The 26,749-nt window shown below is 51.5% G+C and overlaps 1 protein-coding gene across 2 annotated transcripts; it reads right to left on the minus strand.

Moving 5' to 3' along the window:
• Positions 1-1,460: 1,460 nt before the first annotated feature.
• CACNA1F (calcium voltage-gated channel subunit alpha1 F) lies at positions 1,461-26,376 on the minus strand. 2 transcript variants are annotated; one of them, XM_047843763.1, is made up of 48 exons: positions 26,352-26,376; positions 24,423-24,675; positions 23,699-23,804; positions 23,337-23,476; positions 22,951-23,093; positions 22,715-22,867; positions 21,875-22,071; positions 21,674-21,777; positions 20,811-20,968; positions 20,418-20,510; positions 20,211-20,304; positions 20,013-20,039; positions 19,714-19,874; positions 18,363-18,588; positions 17,260-17,467; positions 17,048-17,168; positions 16,850-16,931; positions 15,856-15,901; positions 15,620-15,671; positions 15,049-15,202; positions 14,734-14,863; positions 14,196-14,255; positions 13,941-14,047; positions 13,762-13,849; positions 13,205-13,312; positions 13,065-13,117; positions 11,940-12,086; positions 10,923-11,124; positions 10,671-10,829; positions 9,749-9,859; positions 9,416-9,499; positions 8,589-8,609; positions 8,254-8,382; positions 7,859-7,924; positions 7,508-7,599; positions 6,671-6,830; positions 6,316-6,443; positions 5,940-6,036; positions 5,648-5,750; positions 5,283-5,384; positions 4,986-5,116; positions 4,607-4,741; positions 4,147-4,316; positions 3,034-3,137; positions 2,783-2,914; positions 2,564-2,676; positions 1,971-2,168; positions 1,461-1,691 (listed from the first exon to the last, which is right to left on the minus strand). In XM_047843763.1, exons 1-48 carry the CDS (start codon positions 26,374-26,376, stop codon positions 1,461-1,463), a joined length of 5,904 nt encoding a protein of 1,967 aa, XP_047699719.1. The 2 variants fall into 2 exon arrangements, with proteins under 2 accessions (XP_047699719.1, XP_047699718.1); XM_047843762.1 differs by having other exon boundaries at positions 20,778-20,968.
• Between the last annotated feature and the right edge of the window lie 373 nt (positions 26,377-26,749).

Below are 26,749 nucleotides of genomic sequence, written 5' to 3' on the forward strand. Positions count from 1 at the left end.
CACCATCTCCTCTGCCACCTCCCCTGGCTAAGGCAACCATGGTTCCTGCCAATTTTAGCATCTCCAGTCTCTTCCCCCTCCCTTCTGTTTTCAGCACAGCCGTCAGAGCATCCATCTAAAATGCAGTTAACTATGTCACTACCCTGCTCATATCTCTCCCATGGCTCCTCACTGCTTTTAGGAAAACTCCCAGGGTTTAGAGATAGGCATTGAAGGGTCTGCATCGTCTGGCCTCAGGTGGCCTCTTCCACCTTACCCCTCAACAGTCTCCTTTCACTCTCTATGTTCTGCCCATGACTTGCTGTGCCCACAATACCCCAGCCTAACCACTCCAAGCCTTGGTTTTAAGGCCTGGCGCAATCCTATATTCTGAGTCCCAGTCTCCAATTCTGGCTTCCCTCAAATTTCAGTCCTGGCTGGATTGACACAAATTATACAAATGAGAAATTACTGCTCTGAGAGCTGGGATGAAACCCTAGGTCAGATGGTGGCCCCATCCAGGACCTTTCCCACCACTGCCTCCAATTCCTTTGGAGTAGGGCTGACTACCACCTTGGACAAGCCCTGTGTCATGTCTAGGCCAGCTCAGTTTGGTCTGAGGGAAACCCAGAACAGTGAGTGCCTGGCACAAAGTAAATGTCTGATATAGCTTCACTTAGTTAACGAGACCCCAAAGGGTGGGTAATGACTACAGGCAGGGCAAGAAGCAGAAATAGGAGCTCTGGGATCTGGGTGGGAGGAGAGTGGGATACTCTTAGGTGGTCTCAGGAATACCCGGTGGGCCCTGAGTGGGTTCCCCCAGGGTAGGAGCCTCGCTGTTTGCTGTCATCCATGTCTTCTGTTAGGGACTTAGATTTCCTTTCTCTTAGGCAGAAGGTAGGAAGTGGGAGACAGGGTAATCCTGATTTAGCTTCCCGGAAATTCCTGATGCTGTCAGAGGACCCCTCTGCCTGACATATTACATACCACACTAATTCCAACCTCCTGGCCTTTCTATTGGCAGGACTCCATTCTGAGTATTCTTATCCTTTCCATCCCATCTGTCTGTCCTTCCTCAGTTTGACCTGCCTGACCCCTTGTGGCATCTCTGACTTCCCCCCACTCCTCATCTAAGCCCCCACACATCCTCTCTCCTCCTTCCTCCATCTCTGTCTGGTCCCCTTCCCCTCCCCCACCACCTCCACTCAGTCTCCAGCTTTTTTTGGCTTCTGTCTCTTCTTCCTCCTCCTCCCTCCTTCCCTGACGCTGAATAATCAGGCCTGGCTGTCCTGGTTTCTGGAAATACTCGTGTGTGGGCAGTGGCTCGGGGCTGAAGCAGGGGATGGATAGCTGGGGGGCCGCTGGATAGCCCCAGGCCCCCAGTGCAAAGACATCAAAATCCAGGGCTGTAGTCCATGCCTGTCTCCCTCTGGGGAAGGGAGAGCAGGAGGTTTATTGAGCAGTGGAGGACAGATGGGAATTCAGAGGGCATGGACACAGGCCATTTCGTCTCCCAGGTCCTCCTCATCTAAGCGAGAGAGGATGGATTCCTCATCACTATAGAGTGAGCTGGTCCCCTGTGCCAGCAGATCACTGGCAGCACTGTCCATCTCGTCCAGTGTCAGGCGACACGCATCTGCAATCTCCTGCTTGGCCAGGGCCACAAAGCGTGGGTCTCGGGCAAAGAGGCCCAGGCCCTCAGAGATGAGCACCTGGGGGCACAGATGGGATCAGAGTTGACAGAGAGCACAACATGGAGCCAAAGCAGTGTGCACAGAGGGGTCAGTGTAGATAGATGATGCATGCATGAAGGTGTGCAGGGTAGTCACTGGGGACGGTCACACACACATCATGCTGAGCAGTCACAGAGCAAGGGGATAGACAGTTACATGCATAACACAGAGACTGAAGGCCTCTATTCCCTCCTTCCCAAGCTCCCACTTCCTCCCCTTCTCCCCCATCCCTCTTGCCCACAGCCCTGCTGGACTCACAGCCTCCACCAGGCTGTCGGCACTGCCCCTCTTGCCACGGCTGGAGTCTGAGTGGGTTCCAGGCACATGCAGACAGGTGAAGGTGCGCAGTGGACCACTGGATTTGCCGAGGTACCCCTCCCCCGCTGCACCCTCCTCCACCAATAACAGTGGGGCATATAGGAGCCGACCCCGCTGAGGAGGGGTTGCCCAGGAACCCTGGACCAGAATAAACATCAGGGGGATAATTATAGATGGGTGACGTGTGAAAGTTTAGGACTCAGCCCTGTGCCTACATCTTACCACCCCCACCCCTGCAAATACAGCTGGAGTCAAACTGAATGCATATAAATCAGACTTGAGTTTATTTAAGAGCATAGAAGACCTGGGTTTAAATATGAGCTTTGCCACTTACTAGCTGTGTGATCTGGGGTAAACTTCTCTGAGCCTCAGTTTCCTCATCTGTAAACTGGAACTAACCTATGTCACAGGTACAGTGAGGGTTTTGTGAATTCATACATGCCCCATTCCTCAGAAGATGTAGTGTGTTTGATAAATTCAGCCTAGGATGACTCTACCCTTCCAGACCTTAGCACCCTATTCCCCCATCTCACCTGCGCCCTGCTGGGGCCCGAGTTGCGCCCACGATGATAGGTGCCTGGGATGGGTAAATCTTCACAACTGCCCTGGCGCCGCAGACACTGGATAGTGAAGGAAGGCTTCCGACCTGGGGGTAGGGGAAGGCAGAGGGGGCGAAGAAGAATTTCAATGCCACCCCAGCCCTCTGCCCTGCTGGCCCTTGTGGGGCCCCCAGCACCCATGCCCTCTCTCACCTGCAGGTGTGGGGGGCAGCAGACGGCGGCGTGGTGCATTGTGGCCATCCACATATCTCTGGGGTCTGTGAGGTGGCAAAAGGATGGGGCGCAGGGGAGTCCCTGCCTGCTCATCTAGGTAGGAGAGCCTGTGCGGGAAAGAGGGCTGGGGGTGAGCTCAGGCTTGGGAATGGGTGATGGGGTTCCATTAGTTCTGCCCTCCTGCACATGGCTAATGGGCTCATCCTACATGTCATGGCCAGAGTCCTTGGCGGGGACTTCCTTTTCCTCGTTCTGATTCTCTTGCTCTTTGGTTCCCTTGGGCTGAGAACTTTCTTCTTCTGGAATGGTGAAAATGAACCCCCCAGAGCTTCTCCTGGGGAAAGTGAAGCAAGTTAGACAGACCAGATCCACCACCCCCCCGCCCCTCAGTATGTGGCCCTGCACTGCTGGTTCCTTCTTGTTCTGTGCCCCATCCCTACAGTAGGATTTTATTTATTTATTTATTTATTTATTTATTTATTTAACGTTTATTTATTTTTGAGACAGAGAGAGACAGAGCATGAACGGGGGAGGGTCAGAGAGAGGGAGACACAGAATCTGAAACAGGCTCCGGGCTCTGAGCTGTCAGCACAGAGCCTGACACGGGGCTTGAACTCACTGACCACGAGATCATGACCTGAGCCAAAGTCGGCTGCTTAACTGACTGAGCCACCCAGGCGCCCCAGTTTTTTTTTTTTTTTTATTGGGAAAACTCACATACCAGAAAATTAACCTGTCATCATTTTAAAATGAACATGGGCTTTCTTTTAATACATATTTCTCATGGGAAGGACACAACATTTAAAAAAAAAAAATCAAAGTTGGCCTGTTGAAGAGACACCTTCAACACAAGAACTGGGGGTGTGTTGGGAGAGGTGAGGAGGAGGCTGTCAAAGTGACAGCTAGGTGTGACTTCATTTCATTCTTTCATTATCCCCGTGAGATAAGTGCTATTATTATCCCCCTTTTACATGTGACAAAACTGAGGACCATGGAAGTTCCACATTATGTGCTTCTTTTTTTTTTTTTTTTTTAAGTAGCCTTTATGCCCAGTGTGAAGTCCAATGTGGGGCTTGAACTCATGACCCTGAGATCAAGACCCTAGCTGAGATCAAGAGTCAGATGCTGAACCACCCAGGCGCCCCTATGTGTTCTTTGTATTAAACCTTTGCATTGCCTTTCTCATATGAATCTCTTCTTATCCTCTATTCCCATCCGAGCCCTTGAGTCCCTTCCATCCTTCCCAAATTTCCATTCAAAGGCCCTCTTGCTCCTGAATTATCTCCATGTATTGGCTAGTCCCTGCCTTCCCTTACAATATCCCACCAGACCCTTGACCATACCTGTGGCCATGGGATCCAGCCTGGGGCACACTGGACTGTCTGGAATTGGGAGTCCCCCCATCATCGTCACTGGGCCCAAGGGAGAGTGAATCTGGAAGTCTGTCCCCAACAGGCAGAGATACAGAAATCACAGAACTCCGGCGAGATGGGGGCTGGGAGCCCGTTGGGGCCTGTGGAAGTTACAGGATTGAATGTTGCCATTCATGTTATCATATCTAAGTCACTTGGTCAGTGACACAAGTCACTTGGAGTTTATCTCCAATGACCTTACTAGGGGCTGAATCTGGGTCTCACCCTCCAACAGTGGATGGTAGGTATCAAATAATACCTGTTTGCCTGTTTCAGGGGGAGTACTTCTCTGGGGACCTCCCTTCCCCCAGAGGCAGTGTCAAAGTTACCTAAGGAATTGAAGAACTATTTCTACAATCAAATTCCCAGGGGAGTGAAAACTTGTCCTCACTGTGTATGTTTCTGGATCCTTCTTATCTTCCTCTTCCTCTCCCTCCTGCCCCTCTTCCTCCTCCTCTTCATCTGTGTCACAGGTGAGGGCCTGCCGGATCTCAGGACCCAAGTTCTGTAGGCTCCTTAGACCAGCCTGTGGGGGTGAAAAAATGGGGAAGGAAGGCAGCCCAGGGTCTAAATTTCCCTGTCCATGAGCCTGCTTCCTGTGCAGGAGTGTGGAGTGGGGGAAGGGGTCCCTCAGCCACCACTGACCCTCTGAGACCTGGAGCCTCAGTTTCCTCATCTGTGACATGGGTTCCGCGAGATCAAGAGGGCAGTCATCCTTAGCCACAGTCCTCCACATACTCCCACCCACGCACCCAGGCCCCTCTAAAGACCTGAAGAGCAGAGGAAGTGCTTGAGGGGGCCTCGCTTCCTAGTAGCCCCTTCTCCTTCCTCCGCCTGAATTTGCGGAAATAGTCCTGGATCAGAAATGTGGCGTAGAATTTGCCTACGGTGACCTCTTCCTCTGGGGGCAAGGGAGAAAAGTCAAGGTCACACAGGGGTCTCCTGTTACCCCCCTACCCAGAGCATAGGCTCCCCTTCACCCCCCTCCATCCAGTGCTAGTTTTGTGATGGTGAGCAATCCTTTGACATTTGGGCGGGCTCAAGGAATTGGGGTGGAGCTAGCTCACCGTCAGAAGGGGGGATGACTTCATCTAGCAGCTTCTGCTTCATCCGCTTCCAGATCTTTTTGATGACAATCCGCAGCTCCTGATTGGCTTGTTCCAGGTTCCCTGCATCGGGAGAGGATGTGGGGCCTGAGCCAATAGGAAGAGCCCTTCACAGCCACTCCCTCCCTGTTGGAAGGGGCTTCACCAGCTTCTACCGCAGTCACACACCGCCCCCATTGAACTGGTGGGAAAACAGGCCTGGAGAAGCCAAAGTCACTCATTTCGAGGTTCAGAGACAGGAGCCAGGCCCATCACTCAATGAGTGATCCCTGCACCCTCCCCAGGGACTCTCCTGCTCTTGTCCTTTCTCCATCCCTCCCATGCACCTTCTGTCTTGATCTTCAAGGATGTCCGAACCAGGGCAAAGAGTGTGGCATTGAATGTCACTGTCCCATCTGAGTTGAGGGGCATGTTCATCGCCACAAGTCTCTACACACACCAGGGACGTAGAACTCACTTTGAGCAAATGCCAGGGATGAAGGCACTGGATGCCCAGGGGCAGAAACCTTTAAGGATAAAGCAAAACACACCCTCCCCACCCAAGGCACACCCCTGCCCACCCTTGCCATATGATGGACAGCCCTCTCAGAGGTGGGGGGGGGGGGTGGGTGCACAGACCTTGCAGGCCACTCGGTGTGGGCACAGCTTCCCAAATCCCAAGGGGGGCTGGATCCGTCTCAGCAGGGCAACCACGTCCAGGTGCTTGATGCGGCCCCTGGGGCAGGTGGGGTGGGTAGGAGGCACCGCTGGATTGGAGATAACCCCTCCAGCCCTTTCTGAAGACTCCATCAGCTTATAAGTACCTCCCCCACCAACACCCCAGAGCCAACCCTATCTATGGTAGTTGGGGAAGACAGAGAACAGAGGCAGTGGAAACTTGGGGCATCTATTGACTAGGTAATGGGAGGTACAGGTCAGAGGTTCTGTGTCTGGGGGAATGAGTGGGGCAGTGCACTGTCCCCTGCAATCCCAGTTATGTGGATACATGTCATACTTGGCTCCAGGGTCATATTCAGACCAGATCCTCTTGAATTCATCGAGGTGATGTGGGCCCAGGATGGACCAATCTCTGGTTAGATAATCAAAGTTGTCCATGATGACAGCCACAAAGAGATTTATGATCTGTGGGCCAGTGAATAGTGGGGGTTAGGTGAAGGGCAGAGTAGGGTGTTGGGGGTTGGTGGGATGCTGAGGTACACTTATGGTTACTGGGTCACAAGTTCCTGGGTTGATCTTGTCAGACCAGCCTTTTCACCTACTCTGAAGATCTGGGCTCCCCACCTCCTCCCCAGACCCCTCAGGGACAGCCCCCATGGCAATGGTGGTGGTTGTGGGGAAACGGTCCTCACCAGGAAGGCACAGAGCATGAAGAAACTGATAAAATAGGCGATGGCAAAATTGCTGCCACAGGTAAACTCCTCACCAGGGCTGATGTCAGATTCAGGGTCACACCGACTCCCAGGAAGGCTGGCAAGCATTATCTCCTGCCATGCCTCACCGGTGGCACACCTGGGGGGTCACACAAGGGGCCATCCTTGAGGGGAGGCTATGAAGTCATGGCAAGTGTCATTGTGGGGGCTGGAGGGGTGAGGAGATGATCCACTTCTTGCCAGGGGCTGTATCTGGCACAGATAGCATTTCAGTATTTTATTTTATTTTTTTAAGTTTTTTTAAAAAATTTATTTTTGAGAGAAAGAGCGAGAGAGATGAACGAGAGCAAGTGCACGAAGCAGGGGATGGGCAGAGATAGAGAGGAAGAGAACAAATCCCAAGCAGGCTCTGCATTGTTAGCACGGAGCCCAATGTGGGGCTCAAACCCATGAACCATGAGATCATGACCTGAGCTGATGTCAGACACTTAACCGACTGAGACACCCAAGGGCCCCAGCATTTAGATATTTTAGAAGCTGGTGTGGCCAAGATGATGACAGTCATGTTCGTGTTTTACTGATGGGGCACTGAGGCCTAAGAAAAGGATACATCTTATAGCCAGAAAAAGGATGGCTGAGGCTAGATTATTATACAAAATTCTTCAAATCACAGCCAGAAAAGACCTCAGGCAAAACGTAGCCCCATGCTGCCCTGTTATTTCTACACCTCAGGCAGTCCAGGGCCCAGACAAGGGTATGTGAGCACCCAAGGGCATGCTGGGGACCAAGGTGGCAGTGGACGGGGGTAGATGTCACCTGAACAAAAGTAGCACAGCCTGTGGAAAGGTCTGAAAATTGTTGTTTCGGTTGATCTGTGTGCCATCTTGAAGAGCCACTTTACCAAACATCTGTGGGCACACAGGGCATGTGTCAGAGGGGCGAACCCATGCCCCTACAAGTTGTCACTCATTTCACAACTTCTAATACTCAAAGGATCCTCACAACCCTGATGTGCAGTCACTGCACATCCCATTTCACAGGTGTGTGGACTGACTCAGCATCAACCAGCTTGTATTTCAACCCACCACCCTCATTGTGTATGAATTCTTACCCAACACCCCTCAGCAGAAGTGTGCCTGAGGGATGCTACCTAGGGTCCCCACTTGCCTGCATCCCAATGACTGCATAAATAAAGAATATCATCGCGATGAGAAGAGCCACATAGGGCAAGGCCTATAGGGGTGGAGAGGAGGATAGATATTCAGGTCCAGCCAAAGAACTATAAGCCCCAGAATACACTGCTTCCTCAAGTCTGGGCTTGATGAGAGATGTGGCCCATCCCCAAAGTTCCCATGACTACCAGTGTCTCCCAAATGTGGACACGGTACTAAATACAATAGAATAAGGTTAGTGAGGCCAAGGTATGTTGGGAATTGGGAGCCTAGAAAAGAGAGAAAACCGGAAATGGTAAATTGCAGATGGATATGGCACACTGGGAGATGCAGTTCAGGTTGAGAGGTATGAGATGTGGGTGAGGGGTGGTCAAAGGGACGGGAGCTTACCTGGAAGGACTTGATGAATGTCCAGAGCAATGTGCGGATTCCTTCACCTTTACTGAGAAGCTTCACTAGCCGCATGACTCGGAAGAGGCGAAAGAAGGTGATGGAAATGCGAGAACTGTCTTCAGAGCTCTGAGGTTGAGGGTGTGGTGGGTATGATCAGTCTACAGTTTCCCCAGTCACCTCCCTATCTCATTATTTGGCCCTCCCAGCCCCCAAATCCCTCAGAACTCAGGCCCCAGGGTAGTCAGAGAACATTTCTAAGGACTTTTAAGAAGCAAGGAAGGGCAGGTAGGTGTGGAAAGAAGCATAGAGTCCCTGTTGTGAGGTGGGGGTACCTCGCCAAGGTGGCCACCATTCTGAAGGGAGATACAGCCAAGACAGAGGTGACAGAGGATATGATGAGATCACAGGCCCAAATGAACATAGGAGAAATGATGTAGCAGATATAGGGGATAATGGATGGTAGAGTCATTATTCAAGGGATTATGGAGAAGGTTATGTGGCAGTGGGTCAAGATGGTTGTGGGAAAAGTTGGCAGTGAGGGTGGAAGGGAAAGAAGAAGGTACAGGAAATGATGGAAGAGAGACAATGGAGCCAATGGAGGAAATGATGGAGCCAGTGGTTTCATGAGATGATGGAGTTGAGAGAACCGATGGAGGACCCAATGGAGAAGCCAGCGATGAAGATATGGAACCAGCAGCATTGTCAATTGAGGTGATAGAACCATGGAGGAGATGATGGAGCCAATGGTACAGTCATTGGTGAGCCGTGAAAGACCCAGTGTCGGAGACAATGGAGTCAGTGGTGGAAATGGAGTCAATGAAGTAGTCAGAAGAGATGGCAGGAGTTGGTGGAGATGATGGAGCCAATGGAGAGGAATGTAGAGGCAATAGAGGAAATAATATAAATAAAAAGAGAGTCATTTTAGGATATGACAGAGCCAGAGGATAGGTTGCAAATGGAATAAGGGAGTTGGTGGAGGGGGACTTTGGCTAAACCTGATAGGGACTCAGGAGATATAGAGCTAGAATGAAGAGCACTGAGTCTTCAGGAGTAGGATGGAGGTGAGTGAGGCACCTACTCATGTGAAAGAAAGACCTGGGGTTGAGGGGGGGGAAGGTTGGTAGGGGAAAGGTGGGTTAGTGGAGAGGCCAGTCCTTACATTGACTTCAGTGACGGCAATGTCCACTACGCTGCCCACCACAATAAGAGCATCAAATGTGTTCCAGGCATCAGCAAAGTAATGCTGTAGGCAGGAAAAAAGTAGAGCCCTGTCTTCTCAGAGCTAGCATAGGGCACCAATAGTGGTAGGGGACATTGGGGAGGCAGGGCCCAGCTTGGACCACATGATAGGCCTGCATATGGACCCCTCTCACACCATGGTCTCAAGAGTCCTTGGTTCCTGTTCCCTGCCACCTCCCCCAAGAGCTCTGCAATGAGCTCCACCCTAAGGAATTCACCCACTGCAGGAGATTCTAAGGCTTGCAGGAGGCACCTTGGGTTTGAAGGCAATGATTTTGAGCACCATCTCAACAGTGAAAAGGCCAGTGAAGACCATGTTGAGGATGTCCATGGCATAGTTAAAGGGAGCAGTCTGTTCATAGTGCTGGAGGAGAAAGTCAGGTGTGAGTACAGAGCCTGAGGCAGAGACCTCCCCACCCACAACAAAATATTTTCTGGCTTGGACTGAGGTGAGTCTGGAGATGAGATAGCATGATGGGTTGGCCAAATCCCTCACACTGTCTGTTTCTCAATAAGGATATTGGAAAGCCCAGCTCTTGATCTCCTGGCTTTCCTTGCATCTACTTCTGACTAAGAAAGAAACAGAAGTCTGCTGCTAAGTAGTTTCCATGAAAACTATTTTTGCTTTCCAATAAAAGGCTCAAATGAGGAGAGCCCCGGGTACAACCTTCCCTCATTTTTCCTGCCTTGAATGCGGTTTTGATGTCTAGAGCTGTGGCAGTTATCTTGTGATAATGAAGCAACAATCATGAGAATGAAAGCCAACTTGCTAAGAATGGTGGAGGAGAAAGAGCCTGGATACCTGATGAACCATAATCAAACAGCCCATCTCTACACTTCTTGTTATGTGAGGTAGCTATCATATATTGTTGACTCCACTATGCACATCTTTTCACATTTAGAACCTCTGACACTGGGGTACATTTCACAATCAATGGCAACTTACAATGGCCATCTGCCATTTCCCCTATATTCTTACATCTCTTAAGTCAGGATGCAACTGACAATTATTGGCCTTAGATGTGAAGAAATGTGGAAAATATTTTTATAGCTTAATCTCTGTCAGCTGGGGGTTTTGCACTTGCAGCCTAAAGCATTCCTAATGTTTCCCAGGGGGCTGTGTGGACAGAATAGGGTCCAGTGTCTGGCAGGAGTCAGGGTGGGGGAGATCAGACCTGCATGGCTAGAGCAACGGTGTTGAGCAGGATGAGCAGGAACATGAGATACTCGAAGGCAGCAGAGTTCACAGCTGCCCACACGCGATACTGATGTGGGTTCTTGGGGATGTAGCGGCGGAGTGGCTGGGCCTTGAGGGCATACTCCACACACTGGCGCTGCATATGGGTGCAGGGCATGAGTGAGCTTGGTATCTCAAGGCAAGGAGGTGGGGAGGGGTTGGTGGCCATAGGTCAGGGGTCAGAGGTCACCTGGTTCTTGTCCAGCTCACAGTTTTGGTACTCTTGCTCGCCCTGGGCACGGAAAGTAATGATGACAAAGCCCACAAAGATGTTCATCATGAAGAATGCAATGATGATGATGTAGACAATGAAGAACACTGAGATCTCCACGTGGTAATTATAGATAGGGCCCTTGTCCTCTGCGTTTGCATCGATGGCCTTGTATAGTAGACTGGGGAGCCAATGGCGGTAGATGAGGAGATATCCCAGCCCCCTTCCAGACATGCCCCCAGATACCTCATAACAAACACTCCAGAATCTCCTGCTTGGCATCCCAAAGACCCCCAAATCCCATGACCTAACCACCTTAGACCTCCACACATACCCCAAGAGACCCCCACCTGACCTCAAAGACCCCCAATTCCCTGTCTCAGCCCTCCAGAGACCTAGAGATCCCCATACAACCCTCTAGAGAATCCCTACCCTGGTCCTCCAAGACCCCCAAATCCCTTAAGTTCCCACATATCCCTAAATATCCTTCTCCAGCCACCAGGAAACCCCATGCACCTCCCCAGAACTCCTCCACAAGCCCCCAAAGATCTCTAAATCCTGTCCCATAAACTTGGATTCCTTGCTCCATCTCCCCCAAAGATCTTCAACTAGTACCCCTAAAGACTTGTACATCTCTCTGGAAACCCCTGAATCTCCAGCTCCATCTCCTCTGAGACCTCCCCCAGTGTCCCCTCCAGACCTCTACCTAGTCCCCCCAAAATCCCACACCCAGTCCTCTCTAGACTTCCACCTAGCTCCTCAGAGACCTATACCCAATTCCTGGAGACACCCCTTACCCAGTTCCCAAAGCATCCCCAGCCAACTTCTGGAGGACCCCCAGCCAGTTCTTTGATATGCCCACCAGTCCCCCCAAAACCCTATCCAGTCTCAAGAGACCTTTATCACATCCCAAGGTACCTTCCCACCCATCCCAAGAAGACCCTAGCATAGACTCCTGCCCTGTTCCCTGCCCATTACTGGAGCCCTGCTCCTCACGCAGGCCAGCCTTCGAAGGTGGAGACAGTGAACAAGGCCATCATGGCTGAAAGGACATTGTCAAAGTTGAAATCGCTGTTGACCCAGAGCCGCTCCCGGACGAGGGGCCGTGATACATCTCCATCAGGGTAGACCAGGAAGGAGCCCCTGTGGATGTTGCAGACAGGCTGGGTGGGTGAGGAGAGGTGGGGATCTGGGGAAAGGGGACTGAGGTGTAGAGCATGGAAGTAACAGGGCAGAGTGGTAGAGTTGGATATCCTGTCCCCCATTTACTGGCTGGGTGACCTTGGGTATTTAACCTCTCTGTGCTTCAGTTTTCCCTATCTATGAATTAAGGATAATACAACATATTTCCTGACTTGTTACAAGGATTAATTAAGTCACTCAATGAGAATAGTGTCTGGCATTAGTTGGTACCATATATATTAGCTATCATCACCATTATAATCATCACCACCCCCAAGAAAAAGTAATACTAATAATCAACATTTATCAGCACTAAGTATATGCCAGGCACTGTTCTTGGCTTTACATGTAGTAACTTTACATTGTAGTACACTCTCCATGTAGTAACTCACTTACTCCTCACCACCACCTTGTGAGATCTGCACTCTTTTTATCCCCATTTTTCAGTTAATTAAAATGGGATTCAGCAAGGCTGAGAAATGTACCCATGTCTCATGAGATGAATTTGAACCAGGAATGCCTGACTTCAAAGCCCATGCTTTTAACCACTACCCTCTACAGTAATCTGGAGATGGAAGCCTGGGATTTGGTGGCAGTGATGGTGGGTGGGGGGAGTATTTGGAGATTTCTGGGGAGTCTGGAGTAGAATGTAGGTAACTCTGGAGAATATGGAGAGGGGTTTGGGGGAGGTATTGGGGGGTTTCTTAGGGGTTGGTGAGATATGAGGGCCTCTTCAGCTCTTGGGAAAGTTCTGGGGGTATATCTTGGGGCCTTGGGGAATTCACGGTGTTTGGGGGGCCTTGATAAAACTTGAGGGAGTCTCTGCAGTTCTTAGGAGGAAGCTCTAAGGATTCCAGGGGCCTTGGTGAGATCTAGGGGCCTCTTTGGCTTTTAGTAGGGGTCAAGAGCTCCACAAAAGGCAAGGTTTTGAGCACTCACTTGCATTCTTGGGGGGTGTGTTTGGCCTCATCAGTGCAACTGTAGAATTTCCCCTGTATGGAAGATATTTGTCAGGCAGGTTCACCCTTTACTCCCCACCTTGACCCATGCCTGGGCCTCCTTCCAGTGTTTACTCCCACCTTGAAGAGCTGCACGCCAATGCAGGCAAACATGAATTGCAGGAGTGTGGTCACAATCATGATATTCCCGATGGTCCGGATAGCCACGAACACACACTGCACCACGTGCTGCAGGCACCCACAAATATGGCTAACAAACACTGCGGGCCACAGCAGCCTGGGGTAGGGATTCTGGGTGTAGATGGGGCTCAGGGACTTGGGCCGGGGACATCTGGTCATGGATCAGGGATGTGTGGTCAGGGACATATGGTCAAGGGGCAGTGCTACGGGCCAGGGACGTGTGGGCACCAACGAGGAATAAGTGTTTACCAGGAAGGGATATGTGGTCACGTTTCAGGAACTTGTATCAGAGAAATGTGGCCATTGGTATGGGATTTATAGTCACTTGTAAGGGACATGGGTGAGGCCACATGATCAGTGGTCAGGGATGTGTGGTTACATATTGGGTCCAGGCTGTGAGGTCATACACCAGTGCAAACGGTCAGTCTGATTAGAGATCTTGGCCCTTGCAGTGGGGCAGGGCATGGGTCCTGTGGATTTGGGTGGGGATGGGTTACCTTGAGTCCCTTGGCCCTGTTGATGGCTCGGAGAGGCCTCAGTACTCGGAGGACTCTCAGAATCTTCACCACTGAGATGGCACTGGAGCTGGGGAGGGGTCAGTCCTCAGGCCCTGGCCCAGGCTTAGCTTCCGTTCTGGGAGGACTGGAGTGGGCAGGGGGTAGGGAGAGTCACTCACTGGATACCAAAGGAGATGAGGGACACGCTGACCACCAGCAGATCCAACAGGTTGAACCAGCTACGGCAGAAAGAGCCTCGGTGCAGGAAGGCCCCAAACACTGTCATCTGTGGAAGGGTAAAGGGACATCAGGCTAGACTCCAGGTGTGGGGATAGAGAGGGGAGGAGGGTATGGAAACAGGAGAGGTGGGCTGCAGGGGTGGGTGCAGAGTGGATTGGGGCAACTGGGGGTACGACTGGGGGCTTGTTAGTTACCTTTAGTAAAATCTCCACAGTGAAAATGGAGGTGAAAGCATAATCGAAGTACCCTAGAATCTGGCGGGCAAGAGAGGCAAAGCCACTGAGTCATAACTGGGGGGAATCCTAGGTGTGTGTGTGTGTGTGTGTGTCTGTGTGCACCTCTCTGTAAGTTTTCCTGTCCCTCCCTCCCCCTCTCCTTCCTCTCTCATCATCATCAAGGACTTCACTATAAGGCAAAAGTCTTGGCCACCAGAAAGACTGGGGTTCAGATTTGGGCAGATTTGGGCTCTTCTATCTCTGCTCATCTATATTGGTGCCATTGGCCTGCTCAACCTCTCTGAGCCCAAGCTTCCTCCTCAGCCAAATACTGATTTCCCTGGTGTTTCCCCAAGTGTGCACAGTAAGGGCTGGCACCTGCAGCAGCTGCCATTATCACTCTTCTCTTTCTGCCCAACTAGGATCTTCTCTGTGTCTCCAGCCTGGCCCCAGCTTGTGCCCAGCAGGACCCCCCTAGGAGTGTCCCCCCCCCCCCAGCCCCCAGCCAAAGGCTCACGTGGTTGCGGAAGGAGTGGGCTCGGATGGGGTCCTCAGCGGCCAGGGATACGCTGCTGAGGATGATGAACACCAGGATAAGATTGGTGAAGATATGATGGTGGATAAGGGTGTGGCAGGCCTTCCTCAGCCTGGGGAGTAGGGAATGGGTTTTGGTCAGAGCCCAGGACCCCAGAGTTGGTTGGGAGACCCCAAGGGACACAGTTCAGGCTCTGTTGAATCAGGCCATGCACCTGCCAGAGCCCTGGCTGCTTCCTGGCCCTCCACCTGCCCTATTCCCTCCTGCCTTGGCCCCCTACCCACTCCCAGCACTCACGGGTTCGTTTGGCTGAGACAGAAGAAGGCACTGCCCTCAGGGATGGGTACCACCTTCTCCTTGGGTACAACTTCTTGCAGGAGTTCCACATGCCCTGCACCTTCTTCCTCCTCTTCTTCCTCTTCCTCCTCCTCCTCCTCTTCTTCCTCCATGCCTGGCACCAGAAGAAGATCAAAATACAGACAATTAATTGAGAAAATGTATGTAAAGCACCTACAACAGTGCTTGTCATGTGGCAAACTCACTGTTGTGTCTCCAGCACTTAGAACAGTGCCTGGGGCACAGTAGAAGCTGAGGAAATGTGTGTTGAATGAACATCACTATCCTCACAGTCAAATACACACTATTTTATAATAAAGGCTCTGAGAAGTTCTGCAGTAAAACAAAATGTCTGTTTCTCTTCTTTAATCTCAACATCCCAAATGGTGTTGGCGAAACCCCAAGCCCATTATTTTCAAGATGATTTCAGAAAAGACTTCTGCTCAGAGAGAGGGGTCTCAGGGGTCAAGAGCTCTGCCCGGGTGCTGTCTCTAAGGTCCCACACCTCCTCCACCTGCCCCTGCCCACTTGCCTGCTCCTTCATTCTTTCTGCCCTCCTCTTCTTCATTCTCCCCACCAGGTGCCTGGGGACAGAAATATGGGGGTCACTGATGGTGGGGGAGGCACTATAGGATGGACCCAGGGGAGGCACGGAAGGAACACAATAATGGAGGAATGCACAGGCAGAAGATGGGAGTTAAAGATATACACATATACAGGTATTGATGGTAATGGGAGGTATAGACAATGCCCAGGCTTCTAACTTACCAATACTCCATTTTCCTGTGGGGGATTCCCCTCAGCACTCTTCTCCCTGTGTGAGGAAAGGGGGAGTGATTGCTAAGGTTTGCAGTAGATAGGCAAAGCTTAGGGGGAGTCAATGTAGTCAGAACAGACCTTTCTGAGGTCCCATAGAACCTCCCTGCTTCTGCCCTCATCCTCACAGTCTGTCCTTTTCACAGCAGCCAAAGGGGTCCTGTTAAATCTTAAGTCTGGCACATTCTTCGTCTGATCACACCTCTCCCATGGCTCCCACTCAGAGCAAAAACTGAAGTCCTTGCCATGCCCAGAATGCCCCTAGTATGGCCTTCTTATTCTCCCATTTGAGCTCACCTCCTACCACTCTCCTCCTTGCTCACCCCACTCCAGACTCACTGATTTCCTTGGTGGTTTTTGTGAATGTGCTGAATGTGCACCTCAGGACCTTTGCACTTCCTTTCCTTTTGCCTTGAGCACTCTTTCCCCAGATATTTTCATGGCTCACTCCCTCACTTCACTTGGGTCTCTGTTCAGCGGTCACCTCCACATAGAGGCCTTCCTTGACTACCCTAACCAAAATAGCAATCTTCATTTCTCTCTATTCTTTTATTCCATTTTCTTTGCTTCATTACATATTATTAGTATATATTTAATTAAGTTGCGTTATATATTCATTTGTTTGTGTTTTGCTTGCCTTCCCTAACTTCATGAACATGTTAGCTTCATGAAGGTGAAGACTTTGTCTACCTTGACCCCTCTTGTCTCCTCAGTGTCTAGAATATGGCCTGGCACAAAGTAGGTGCTCAATGAATGCATGTTGAATGAATGGGGACTGGCAGATTGGATCTGGGGATATGGATTGCCAGGGTGGCTGAGGCATCTCTGATGGTGTGGATGGATTGCCAGGGTGGCTGAGGCATCTCTGATGGTGTGGGATGTATGTGTGGGGACCCAGTCAGGGATCCCAGGGAGAGACTGTCTTGATGGCAGAGCCAGACATCACCTGCCCTTGTCTTTGGCAGTTCCTGTGTCTCCACTGGCCAGGTTATCCACAGCAATGGCGAGAAACACGTTCAAAAGGATATCTGGGGTGAGTTCAGGCTGCAAAGGTTTAAGAAGCAGCCTGACTGTGGGCCATCAACAACCCCCTATCTTACCCCATGTTCTACCAACATCCAGTCCCCCAAAGCTCCAAGGATACAGTTGCCGCAGATGAAGAGGATGATGAAGTAGACGCAGACCAGCATTCCTGGGAAAAAGGGGCCACCATAGGCCATGATACCATCGTACATGACCACGTTCCAATCCTCACCTGTCAGGATCTGAGGGTGGGAGTTCACTGTGAATCTCTTTGGACCCCCCACCGTATGGTCCCCCCCCAGACCCACCTATTCCATGCTTTCCAGGCCCCACCTGAAAGACAGTGAGGAGGGCCTGGGGGAAGGTATCGAAGGTGCTTCGCTTGGTGTGGGTCTGATCAAAGTTGAACTTGCCCCCAAACAGCTGCATGCCAAGCAGGGAGAAGATTATGATAAAGAGGAAGAGAAGAAGCAGCAACGATGCGATGGATTTCATTGAATTGAGCAGGGATGCCACCAAATTGCTCAGAGATGCCCAGTGCCTAGAATAGAGATGGAGGGTGGACATGTCCAGTGGTGAGTCAGGGGCAAGGGCAGGATGCCAGCTTGGGATGCACTAGGGGTGGGCTGGGTTAAAATGAACTTTGGAGTTGGGTTGAGGTGAAAATAAGAAGTGAGGGGAAGATTGAGTTTGGGGTTAGGGTTGGTGTTAAGGGTGTAATGACAGATGAAGTTAGGATGGAGGTTATATGGAAGTTCATGAAGTTAGAATTGGGTTCAGGTTGGGACTGGGGCTGGGATTGGGGTTAGGAACTATAGCTGGGGTTGGGGTTGGGGTTAGGGGTTAAGAGAGTATTTGGTGTTTTAGATGGCTGAGTTGGGGATAAAGTTGTGTTTGAGAGTTGGATAGAGGAGGGGATAGGGATGAGATAGAGTCTGGGGCTGGAGTTGCAGCTGGAGATAGGTTGCTGGTTAGAAGCTAGGGACATGGAGGTTGTGGTTAGTGATGGGGCTGGGGCTGCAAGTTAGGGATGAGATTGGAGATGGGGCTGGCTTTGGGATTGGGTGTTGGGGCTGTAAATGAGTTTGGTATAATGAGTGGCTGGGGATTGGAGTTAGAGATGGTGTAAGGTTAGGGATGAGTATGGAGTTGAGTTCAGAGATGGTGCTGGGAATAATGTTTTAGCTGGAGCTGAGGTTGAGGAAGGGGATGGAAATGGAGTAGACACCCTCCCCAATGGACTTTAATTTCCATGAGGCAGGAACTTGTGTCCGCTCTGATTCCTGGGGTTTCCCAGGACCTGGAAGGGTGTCTGGCCCACAGTATGCCCTCAATGGATATTTGCTAAATGAACGGTGATGCAGATAGTCACTGGAACTGGGGAGGGAGCTGTTGGGGCTGTGCTTGGGGCCCCAGTCCTCCCCCGCCACACACACCTAGTGACCTTAAAGATCCTGAGGAGGCGCACACATCGGAGCACTGAGATGCCCAGGGGCTGCATGGCGCCCACCTCCACCAGGGTGGTCTCCAGGATGCCCCCACAGACCACAAAGCAGTCAAAGCGGTTGAAGAAAGAAGAAACATAAGCAGAGGGGCCAAGACCGTACAACTTGAGAAGCATCTCCACCGTGAACAGACAGAGCAACACTTTGTTGGCATACTCTGTGGGGAGAAGGACAGAGGTGACCGAACTGGCCAATTTCCTTGGAGATGTGCAGGGAGGTAGGGGCCACAGGGCGATCTGAGGTAGCTGGTATCAGGCAAGACACAGGTTGGTGGTAGCACTAGGGTTAGGAATTGAATTTATAGGTCAGAGTGGGTGAGGTTTTGAGGGGCTCGGAACTGGGGTGAGGGGCAGAATTGGGGTGGGGGCCTTGGTGAGCCTCCATGAGTTCAGGAAAACTCCAACTCAAAGGTAGCATTGGAGTCTGGGGTTTAGTTGGGACTGAGGCTGGTTTGAGGCTTGCAGTGAGAAGTGTGTTCAGTATTCAGGTTGGGGTTGAGGTGAAAACAAGTAATAGTAAGAGCTAACACTTAATAGCACTCTATGTGGGTCCAGCAATGTTCTAAGCACCTTTCACTTCAACTCACTTAATCCCCCCCAACCACCCCATGAAGCAGATAAAATTACTGTCCCTATTTAAAAAAAATGTTTTATTTATTTATTTTTGAGAAAGAGAGATGGAGAGTGAGCAGGGGAGGGGCAGAGAGAGAGGGAGACAGAATCCCAAGCAGGCTCTGCGCTGTCAGCACACAGCCCTATGTGGGGCTCGAAATCATGAACCCTGAGATCATGACCTGGGCCGAAGTCGAATGCTTAACCTACTGAGCCACCCAGGTGCCCCATATTGTCCACATTTTGTAGATGGGGAAACAGAGACATGGAGGGGTTAACCCATCCAGACAGTGTGGAGTTAAGATTCTGGACTCTGGAGCCACCTGCCTGACTCACTTACTAGCTGAGTCCTGGGATTAATCAGTGAACTCTTCACTACCTCAGTGCTCAGTACTCTGTGCCTTAGCACTTAATTCACACAAGGTTTTGGTGAAGAGAAATTGAGTTAATACATGTAAAGTGCTGAGAATGGAGCTTGATGCACACAAGTGCTACATAAGTGTAAGCTACAACGTGGGGTGGGACAAGCTAAGGTTTCTGCATTTATTAGGGCAGGAATGCAATGTCTGGGGGGTCTGAGGAACCCTAGAGATCCTGGACTTGGGTTTCTAGGGTGGAGGGAATTGGGGACTGGGGAAGAGGGCTGGCAGTCCGCGAGGGGAGGTACGCACCCTGGATCTGCGTGAGCCATACGGGCTGTCCGTGGTGCTCTGAGGCGATGGTCAGTGTGTTGAGGAAGACGAGCAGCAGCACGGCCCAGTAACAGGCATTGGACTTCACCGCCCGCCGGCAGCGCGCCCGAAGGCCCCGATTGGCTTTTCGGAGGTGGCGGCTGAGGGGAAATGCGAGCCCACTGATGAAATCACCTACCTAAACCAGGCCTGGGGGTGCTCAGTTGGGTAGCCCGGTGGTCATGGGGGACTCGGAGGTGGGATTTACAAAGTCATGGGGTCCAAGGATCCCAACTCACCAGACCCTGGTTTTCATGATCTTGTTTCTGGAAAAGAGGAGGATGGGAGGTGGGCGTCATAAAGGACCAAGGGGCAGTCAGTGGCTGGGGTTGGAGGTGGGGGGCTGGGATCAAGGTTTGAGGGTAAAGTAAGGACTGGGGTCAGGGTCTAGATGGGGTTCTGGGCCGGGTCAGGGGTTAAGGGCTGCGGGCCCTCACAGGCAGCGTGTACAACCGGCCAGAGCCCCCTCCTCCTCTTCCTCATCGCCTGGGGTCTCTGTCATCGAACCAGTGTCACTGGCTGGGAGGCTGGCTGTGGTCGGGGTGGGAATAGAGGTCAGTCCGTGAAGACCCAAAGGCTCCACACTTGGCTTTCTTCTCTGTCTACCCATCCCGTCCCCCTCCCCAATCTGGATGGACTCTCACCGTGGCTGCTGGTGGAGTGTGTGGAGCGGGTGGAGTGACTGAACCAGCGCAGACGTCCACGTCTCCTAGTGGTTAGCTCTGCCAGTTGTGGCCCTGCAGGGTGGGGAGGACATTTGGGGAGCATGGCCTGAGGCTGGGTTAGGGCCAGGCGTGCGCATATGGCAGGGGGGGCTGTTATTTGGAATCTTTGTTCTGGGTATAGTCTGGGAAGGGTATTGGGGTCTGCGTCTGGGTCTGTATTCTAGGTCAGAACTGGGGGCTGGGCCTGGAGTCATTGCCGGTTGGGGCTGGGTCTCAGGAGGGTAGCCCACATCTGAGGCATGCGTGGGGCAGGGAATGGGCCAGACTGGGATTGCCTACGGTGGCCAGCCCGGCCCTCTTCAGCCATAGAACCAAAGTTGCCATCAGCTGAGGACTCTTCGATGTCCAGCTCCTCTGCCTGCATGATCCAGTCCAGGTAGCCCCGGAGGTCCTCCTCCAACTGCTGCTTCTCCCGAAGCTTCTGGAAGTCCCCTCGTGCTTTTGCTTTCTCCCTCTCCTTGGAGAACTCTCTGAGGGAGGAAGATAGAGGGCTGGGAGGGGGGGACCACCCTGGCTCCCATGCCTTTACCATTCCAGACTCACCGGCCTCCTTGCTGTTCTTTGAATAGGTCAAGCACATTCTAGCTTTGCAGAAGCAAAGGCTGTTCCCTTTGCTTGGAACACTTTCCTCAGACATCCACATGGCCCATTATCTCATCTGTGTCACATTTCTACTCAGATAACACCTTCTCAAGGAGGTCTGTCCTGATTGTCCCTATTTATAATTGCAAGATTTGCCCATTTATATTTTTATCCATCCTTTCTTTCCATAGCACAGATTCCATACGAAACACTACATATGTGAGTCGCCTGGCTGACTCAGTTGGTAGAGCACACAAGTGTCAGGGTTGTCAGTTCAAGCCCCATGTTGGGCGTGGAGTCTACTTAAAATAAAAAACAAAAATAAAAATAAACCACTATGGGTGTGCACGCATGGGTGTATACACAATCTACTGTGTATGTTGCTATTCTCTCCACCACAGTGTAATATCCAAGAAGACAGGGATTTTTGTCTTTTATTCCATCCCTAAAATGGTGCTTGCACACAGATGTTCAATGTTGACTGACTGCATGAAGGGGTATTTCAGATGGGTTCTGAAAGAGTGCCTAGGAGTGTGCTAGGAACAAAAAAAAATGGGAAAGGGACTATTGGCGAAGGTGTCTAAGCTTCTCACCCACTCAGGACACCAAGCACAAGGTTGAGGACGAAGAAGGACCCAAAGATGACGAGACTCACGAAATATAACCAGGGCAGCTCATACCCCATGGCATCCTGCATCTGGGGAGAGAGAGGGCATGCATCTCTCAGGATATGCAGACACTCTCGGAGGAAAGGCAGGTACAGTCTCGCGCTGTGCGCCCGCCATCCACCTCACCCAGTAGAGCACATCTGTCCAGCCTTCCATGGTGACGCACTGGAAGACCGTCAGCATGGCGAAGAAGAAGTTGTCGAAATTGGTGATGCCTCCGTTGGGCCCTGCCCAGCGTCCGCGGCACTCGGTCTGGTTCAGTGTGCATGCACGCCCCGAGCCAGAAGACGCACAGGGCGACGGGTCCTCCTCCGCTTCCACGTCTGTGGGGAGATCAGTTCCGATTTTGAAGCACGTCCCGCCCCCCCCCCGCCCCCCCCGCCCCGCCAGTCACGGCTACCTTGTAGCCCCGCCCACCTGGGAAGTTCAGTATGGGGTTCGAGATTTTTCTAAATCAAGGGCAAGGTTAAGCTCCTAACTCTGCTAGGTCAGGATTCTGAACCACTGGAAAGTTGTGAGTCACAGCTACAGGTATCCGGGTAGTGGAACTGTAAAATTTAGGGTGGAATCTTGTAAATAACAGTGAGACTTGAGCCTGGGGGAGGAGTCCTGTGAATTGGGAAGGGTGTCTTGAAAATGGAGTGGGGGCAAGGCTCGGGCTGAGGTCTGGATGAAGAGCCTGAGTATATGGGGTCAGTCCTGGAGGATGGTGTCGAGTGCAGGGTAGGGCCTTGGCCTGTGAGTGGAGACTCGTGATAGAGGGAGGAGCTATTAGCAAAGGGGCGGTTGTAGTCTGGGATTGAGGGCAGAGTCTTGAGTAAAGGGATAGGGCTTGCTTATCTGGAGGTGGAGCCTAAGGTTGGGGGCGGAGTCTCGTGGATTTGAGTGGGTTTCAAGGAGAAGTGGGTGGGGCCTAGTAGCCAGTGGAGGGGAGTGTCTTGTCCGGGGAGGGGTGGAATGGCTGACCAGATCCCAGGAAGTAACATGTCTTGTGCATTCGTCCAAGGAACAGTTCGAGTCCGATGATGGCATATATGATGATGACGAACAGCACGAGCAGTGCGATGTGCAGTAGTGGCACCAGCGCCTTCATGATGGAATTAAGCACGATGTGCAGGCCTGTGGGGACCGAGGGGCGGGGTCAGCTTAACCCTCTCCTGCTCCCCTCCCCCACCTCCAACCCCCGGGGGCATGCCACTCACTTGGGACCCCAGACACCAGCCTCAGTGGCCGCAGCACCCGAAAAGCCCTCAACGCCTTCACATCGAAGCCCCCCGGCTTCCCGCCGGTATGTGGGGTGTCTCTCGGCCGACCAGGGCCCTGCTCCAGTAGCACGCTAAACAGCCTGGTGGGGTAGCACGGAATTAGGAGGCAGAGGTCCGGCCTTGGGCCCTCCCTCCACCCCTCTCTTCTCGGAAAAGCACAAGTCCCTGTAACTGGAAATGCAAACAAGTTTAAAACGTTAATATTCTTGATTCTGGCTGCCAGATGGAGGCAGTCGGAAGCAGACTTTCCCCTGAGTCCCGAATTCAGCGGGCCTGGGGTAGGAAGTTGAACTAAGGTGGGGGTGTCCCTCGCAGAAGCGTACCCGACAACAACGATGATGAAGTCGAGTAGGTTCCAGCCATTGCGGATGTAGGCGCTAGGATGGAGCACCAGCCCATAGGCCACGATCTTGAGCACAGTCTCCACAGTGAAAATCACCAGGAATACGTACTCCACTTGCTCCTGAGGGCGGAGCCGGGGGTGAGGTGGGAGAGCAGGGAGTTATTTGGGGGTGGGGCTTGAGGGGGGCCGGGGAAGGGAAGCTTAGCCCGGACCTAGGGTGGGGCTGGATGGGGGCGGGCCATCTGGGTCAGAGAGGAGCGGGTGTGGGGAGGATTGAAAGGTTGTGGTGTGGTTCTACTGGGGCTGTATGTGGCTGGGGGTGGCGGGGGTGGTGAGCCTCACCAGGTTGTGGTTGGCAGTATTGGAGTCATCCTCTGGGAAGGGGATGTAGACCCCCAGGGCTACACAGTTGGCAAAGATGGTCAGCAGGATGAGGATGTCGAAGGGCCTCAGGTGGATAGTCAAGGACCCAGGCAGATAGGCCTCAGAATATCCCCACATTCCCTTGGGGCCCTCCCCACCCAATGCTGACGCTTGACCCAAGGTAACCAGCCCTGACATTCCCAACCCCTGCCTTGACCAAGGCTTTGACTTTGAACCCAACTCTTAGACATCCCCAACTCTTGCTGTGATTTAGTCTTTCACCCTTGACACTCCCCCTCCCTGCAGTGACCTTCACGTTTCTCAACTCACCCTCTAATCCAATTCTTGGCTCTTTTTTTTTTTTTTTGAGAGAGAGAGAGAGAGACAGAGAGACAGAGAAACAGAGAGGGAGAGAGAGACAAAGTGCAAGCAGGGAAGGGAAAGAGAGTGAGGACAGAGGATCTGAAGCAGTTCTGCACTGATAGCACAGAGCCCATGTGGGGCTCGAACTCACGAACTGTGAGATCGTGATCTGAGCCAAACTTGGATGCTTAACTGACTGAGCCACCCAAGCATCCCCAATTCTTGACTCTTGATCCCTAGTGACCTCAGCCCTCCTCCATTCCAGCCCTGGCCTAATCCTTGATTTTTGGTACCCTGGTGACCCTCACCCCTGAGCGCTGCCCCTGGTTTCCAAGGATGCTTCCACTCCACAATGCTGATGCAGGACCGCCGCAGGGGGTTGGCCAGAGTGAGGCAGAAGAGCGCTCGGGGTGACCGCTGGGCACTGGTCACTGCCACTGTCTTGTGCTTACTGTGCTGAGTCCTTCGCTTAGGGGTCCCCAGGCCTGATGCCCCGCTGATTTCTTCACCCCCTGATGCTGGAGGCCCAGGGCACAGCCCCCATTCAGGACCAGGGCCTGTCCCATTGGCTGGACTGGGCTCTGGGATGGTGTCTGTGTGGAGAAACCAAGTCAGGGAGGGACTGGGTATTAGGGCAATCATGGCTACCTCCTTCCTGATCCCATCCCAGTGTGTGGGGGAAGAAGAGCTTGTAAAATTAGGGAAAGTTGGGGGGTGCCTGAGTTAAAAATTGAGGGGTGAGAATTGGTGTTGGAATTGATTGGGGGTTGAGAGAGTTTATGGAGAACGGAGGGTGATGTTACATTTCCAAGTAAGATTTGCTGTTAGACTTGGTAGGGAGTTTAAATTGGCTTGGGGTAGGATTAAGTTTATAGCTGGAGGCAAATTTAGGGTTAAATTCGAGTGGTGGACTTCTGGGTTGGGTTTAAATACCGGTGGGAGTGGAGTATGCTTTAGATAGGATTTAGAGTTAGGACTGGGTGTTTGAATGAGTTGGGATTAGAATTAGGATCAAGATTAGGGTTAAAGTTAAGTTTGAATGGGATTTGAATTTGGCATTGGGGTTTTCAGCTAAGGCCATTCCCAATTCCCATGGCCTTGTTTCAGCCTCTGTGAGGCAGTAGGTTGGCTTGGTTAAGATCCCAAGCTTTGGAGAAAACAAGCTGTCTGAGTTTAAATCCTAACTCTGCCACTTGGTAGCTGTGTGTAGTCTTGGGAAAAATTGCACAACCTTTCTGAGCCTCAATTTCCTTATCTGTGTAATGGAGTGATAAGAGTACCTACATTTTAGAGTTGTTGTAAGGATTAATGAGTTTAGCATTCAGAATAATGTCTAGCACCAACTATTATTCCTATTTTGTAGGTAAGGAAATTGATGCAAAAAGAGATTAAGTGATTTGGTGAAGTGGCTGAATTGGGATTCAAATCTATGCAATTTCTTTTTTTTTAATTTTTTAAATGTTTTTATTTATTTTTGAGAGAGACAGAGAGAGACAGAGCATGAACAGGGGAGGAGCAGAGAGGGAGACAGAATCTGAAGCAGGCTCCAGGCTCTGAGCTGTCAGCACAGAGCCGGACGCGGGACTCAAACTAACAAGCCATGGTATCATGACCTAAGCAGAAGTCGGATGCTTACCCGACTAAGCCACCCAGGCACCCCAAACCTATGTAATTTCTGACTCCAAGCCTTCATGACTTACTACCACCAAGAGTGTTCATTCTCTCTCCTCTCTCTCTCTCTCTCTCTCTGTCCTTAAAAATGGATCTGCGCTCTTTTTGGAAAGTCAGAGACCTACTCACTAACAGTATTGATATCCAGACATTGGGGCTGAGGTTAGGTGAATTTAGAGCTCATAGTAAGGGCTGTATCTATGTTGGCGTTTAGACTCTAACAGGAGTTTGCCCTCTGGTTGATAAGGTTTGTGTTGGGATTAAGCTTGGGGCTGGCTTTGGAATTGGACTCAGGGTGGGCACTAAAATAGAGGTTGGGGCCAGGATTAGGGTCGGGATTCAGCTGGGAACTAAAGCTGTGGATGGGGCTGGGAGGCCATAGGTGCAGGGTCTAGGTCAGGCTGAGAGTCAGGGTTCAGGTGGTGGTAAGGCTATGTTTGTTGCTGGATGGGATGGAAACAGGGTGATGTGGTTCTGATCCCCTGGTGGCTCTCCGGGAGTGGGGTCCTGCTGGGCAGGAGATGGGTCAGAGGGACAGAGGGTAGAGCAGAGCCCAGGATTGCTCCAAGGGTCTATAGGGGTGGAAGGCTGCTCTCACCTTTCCCGCCTTCAGATGCCGACATCCTCCTTTCGAGGTTGAAGAGCCATCTGCACACAGCCTCCCTCTCTTCCCCCAGCTTTAGAGAGATTAAGGTCACAGGGCGGGGCCATAGCAGGGTTGGATGGGAGGGTGAGTAGGGGCAAAGATAGGATATTTATGGGCCAGGGCTTGGCAACAGAAATGGTACTGATTTTTAAAAAATATTTTTGTAAAATACATAAAAAGCACCAGTCAGAAATTAAAATAAGAAAAAGGATATCACTTCCCAACAGTATCTGAACTTTGAAGTACATAGAGATAGACCTAACACAATATGCGTATGGGCAAGATCTCCATGGGAAAAAATGATCAAATATTATCAAGTGATTAAAGGGGACCTAACCAAATGGAGAGAT

The sequence above is a fragment of the Prionailurus viverrinus genome, chromosome X, assembly GCF_022837055.1.
Source record: "Prionailurus viverrinus isolate Anna chromosome X, UM_Priviv_1.0, whole genome shotgun sequence".
Lineage (NCBI taxonomy): Eukaryota > Metazoa > Chordata > Mammalia > Carnivora > Felidae > Prionailurus > Prionailurus viverrinus.

Coding starts and splice junctions, on each gene's coding strand:
- CACNA1F (XM_047843762.1), bottom strand. CDS start 26,376: ATGTCGGCATCTGAAGGCGGGAAAG. Junction 24,676..26,351: donor GGCATCTGAAGGCGGGAAAG/GTGAGAGCAGCC, acceptor TTCTCCACACAG/ACACCATCCCAGAGCCCAGT. Junction 18,589..19,713: donor ATGGCTCACGCAGATCCAGG/GTGCGTACCTCC, acceptor TTCTCCCCACAG/AGTATGCCAACAAAGTGTTG.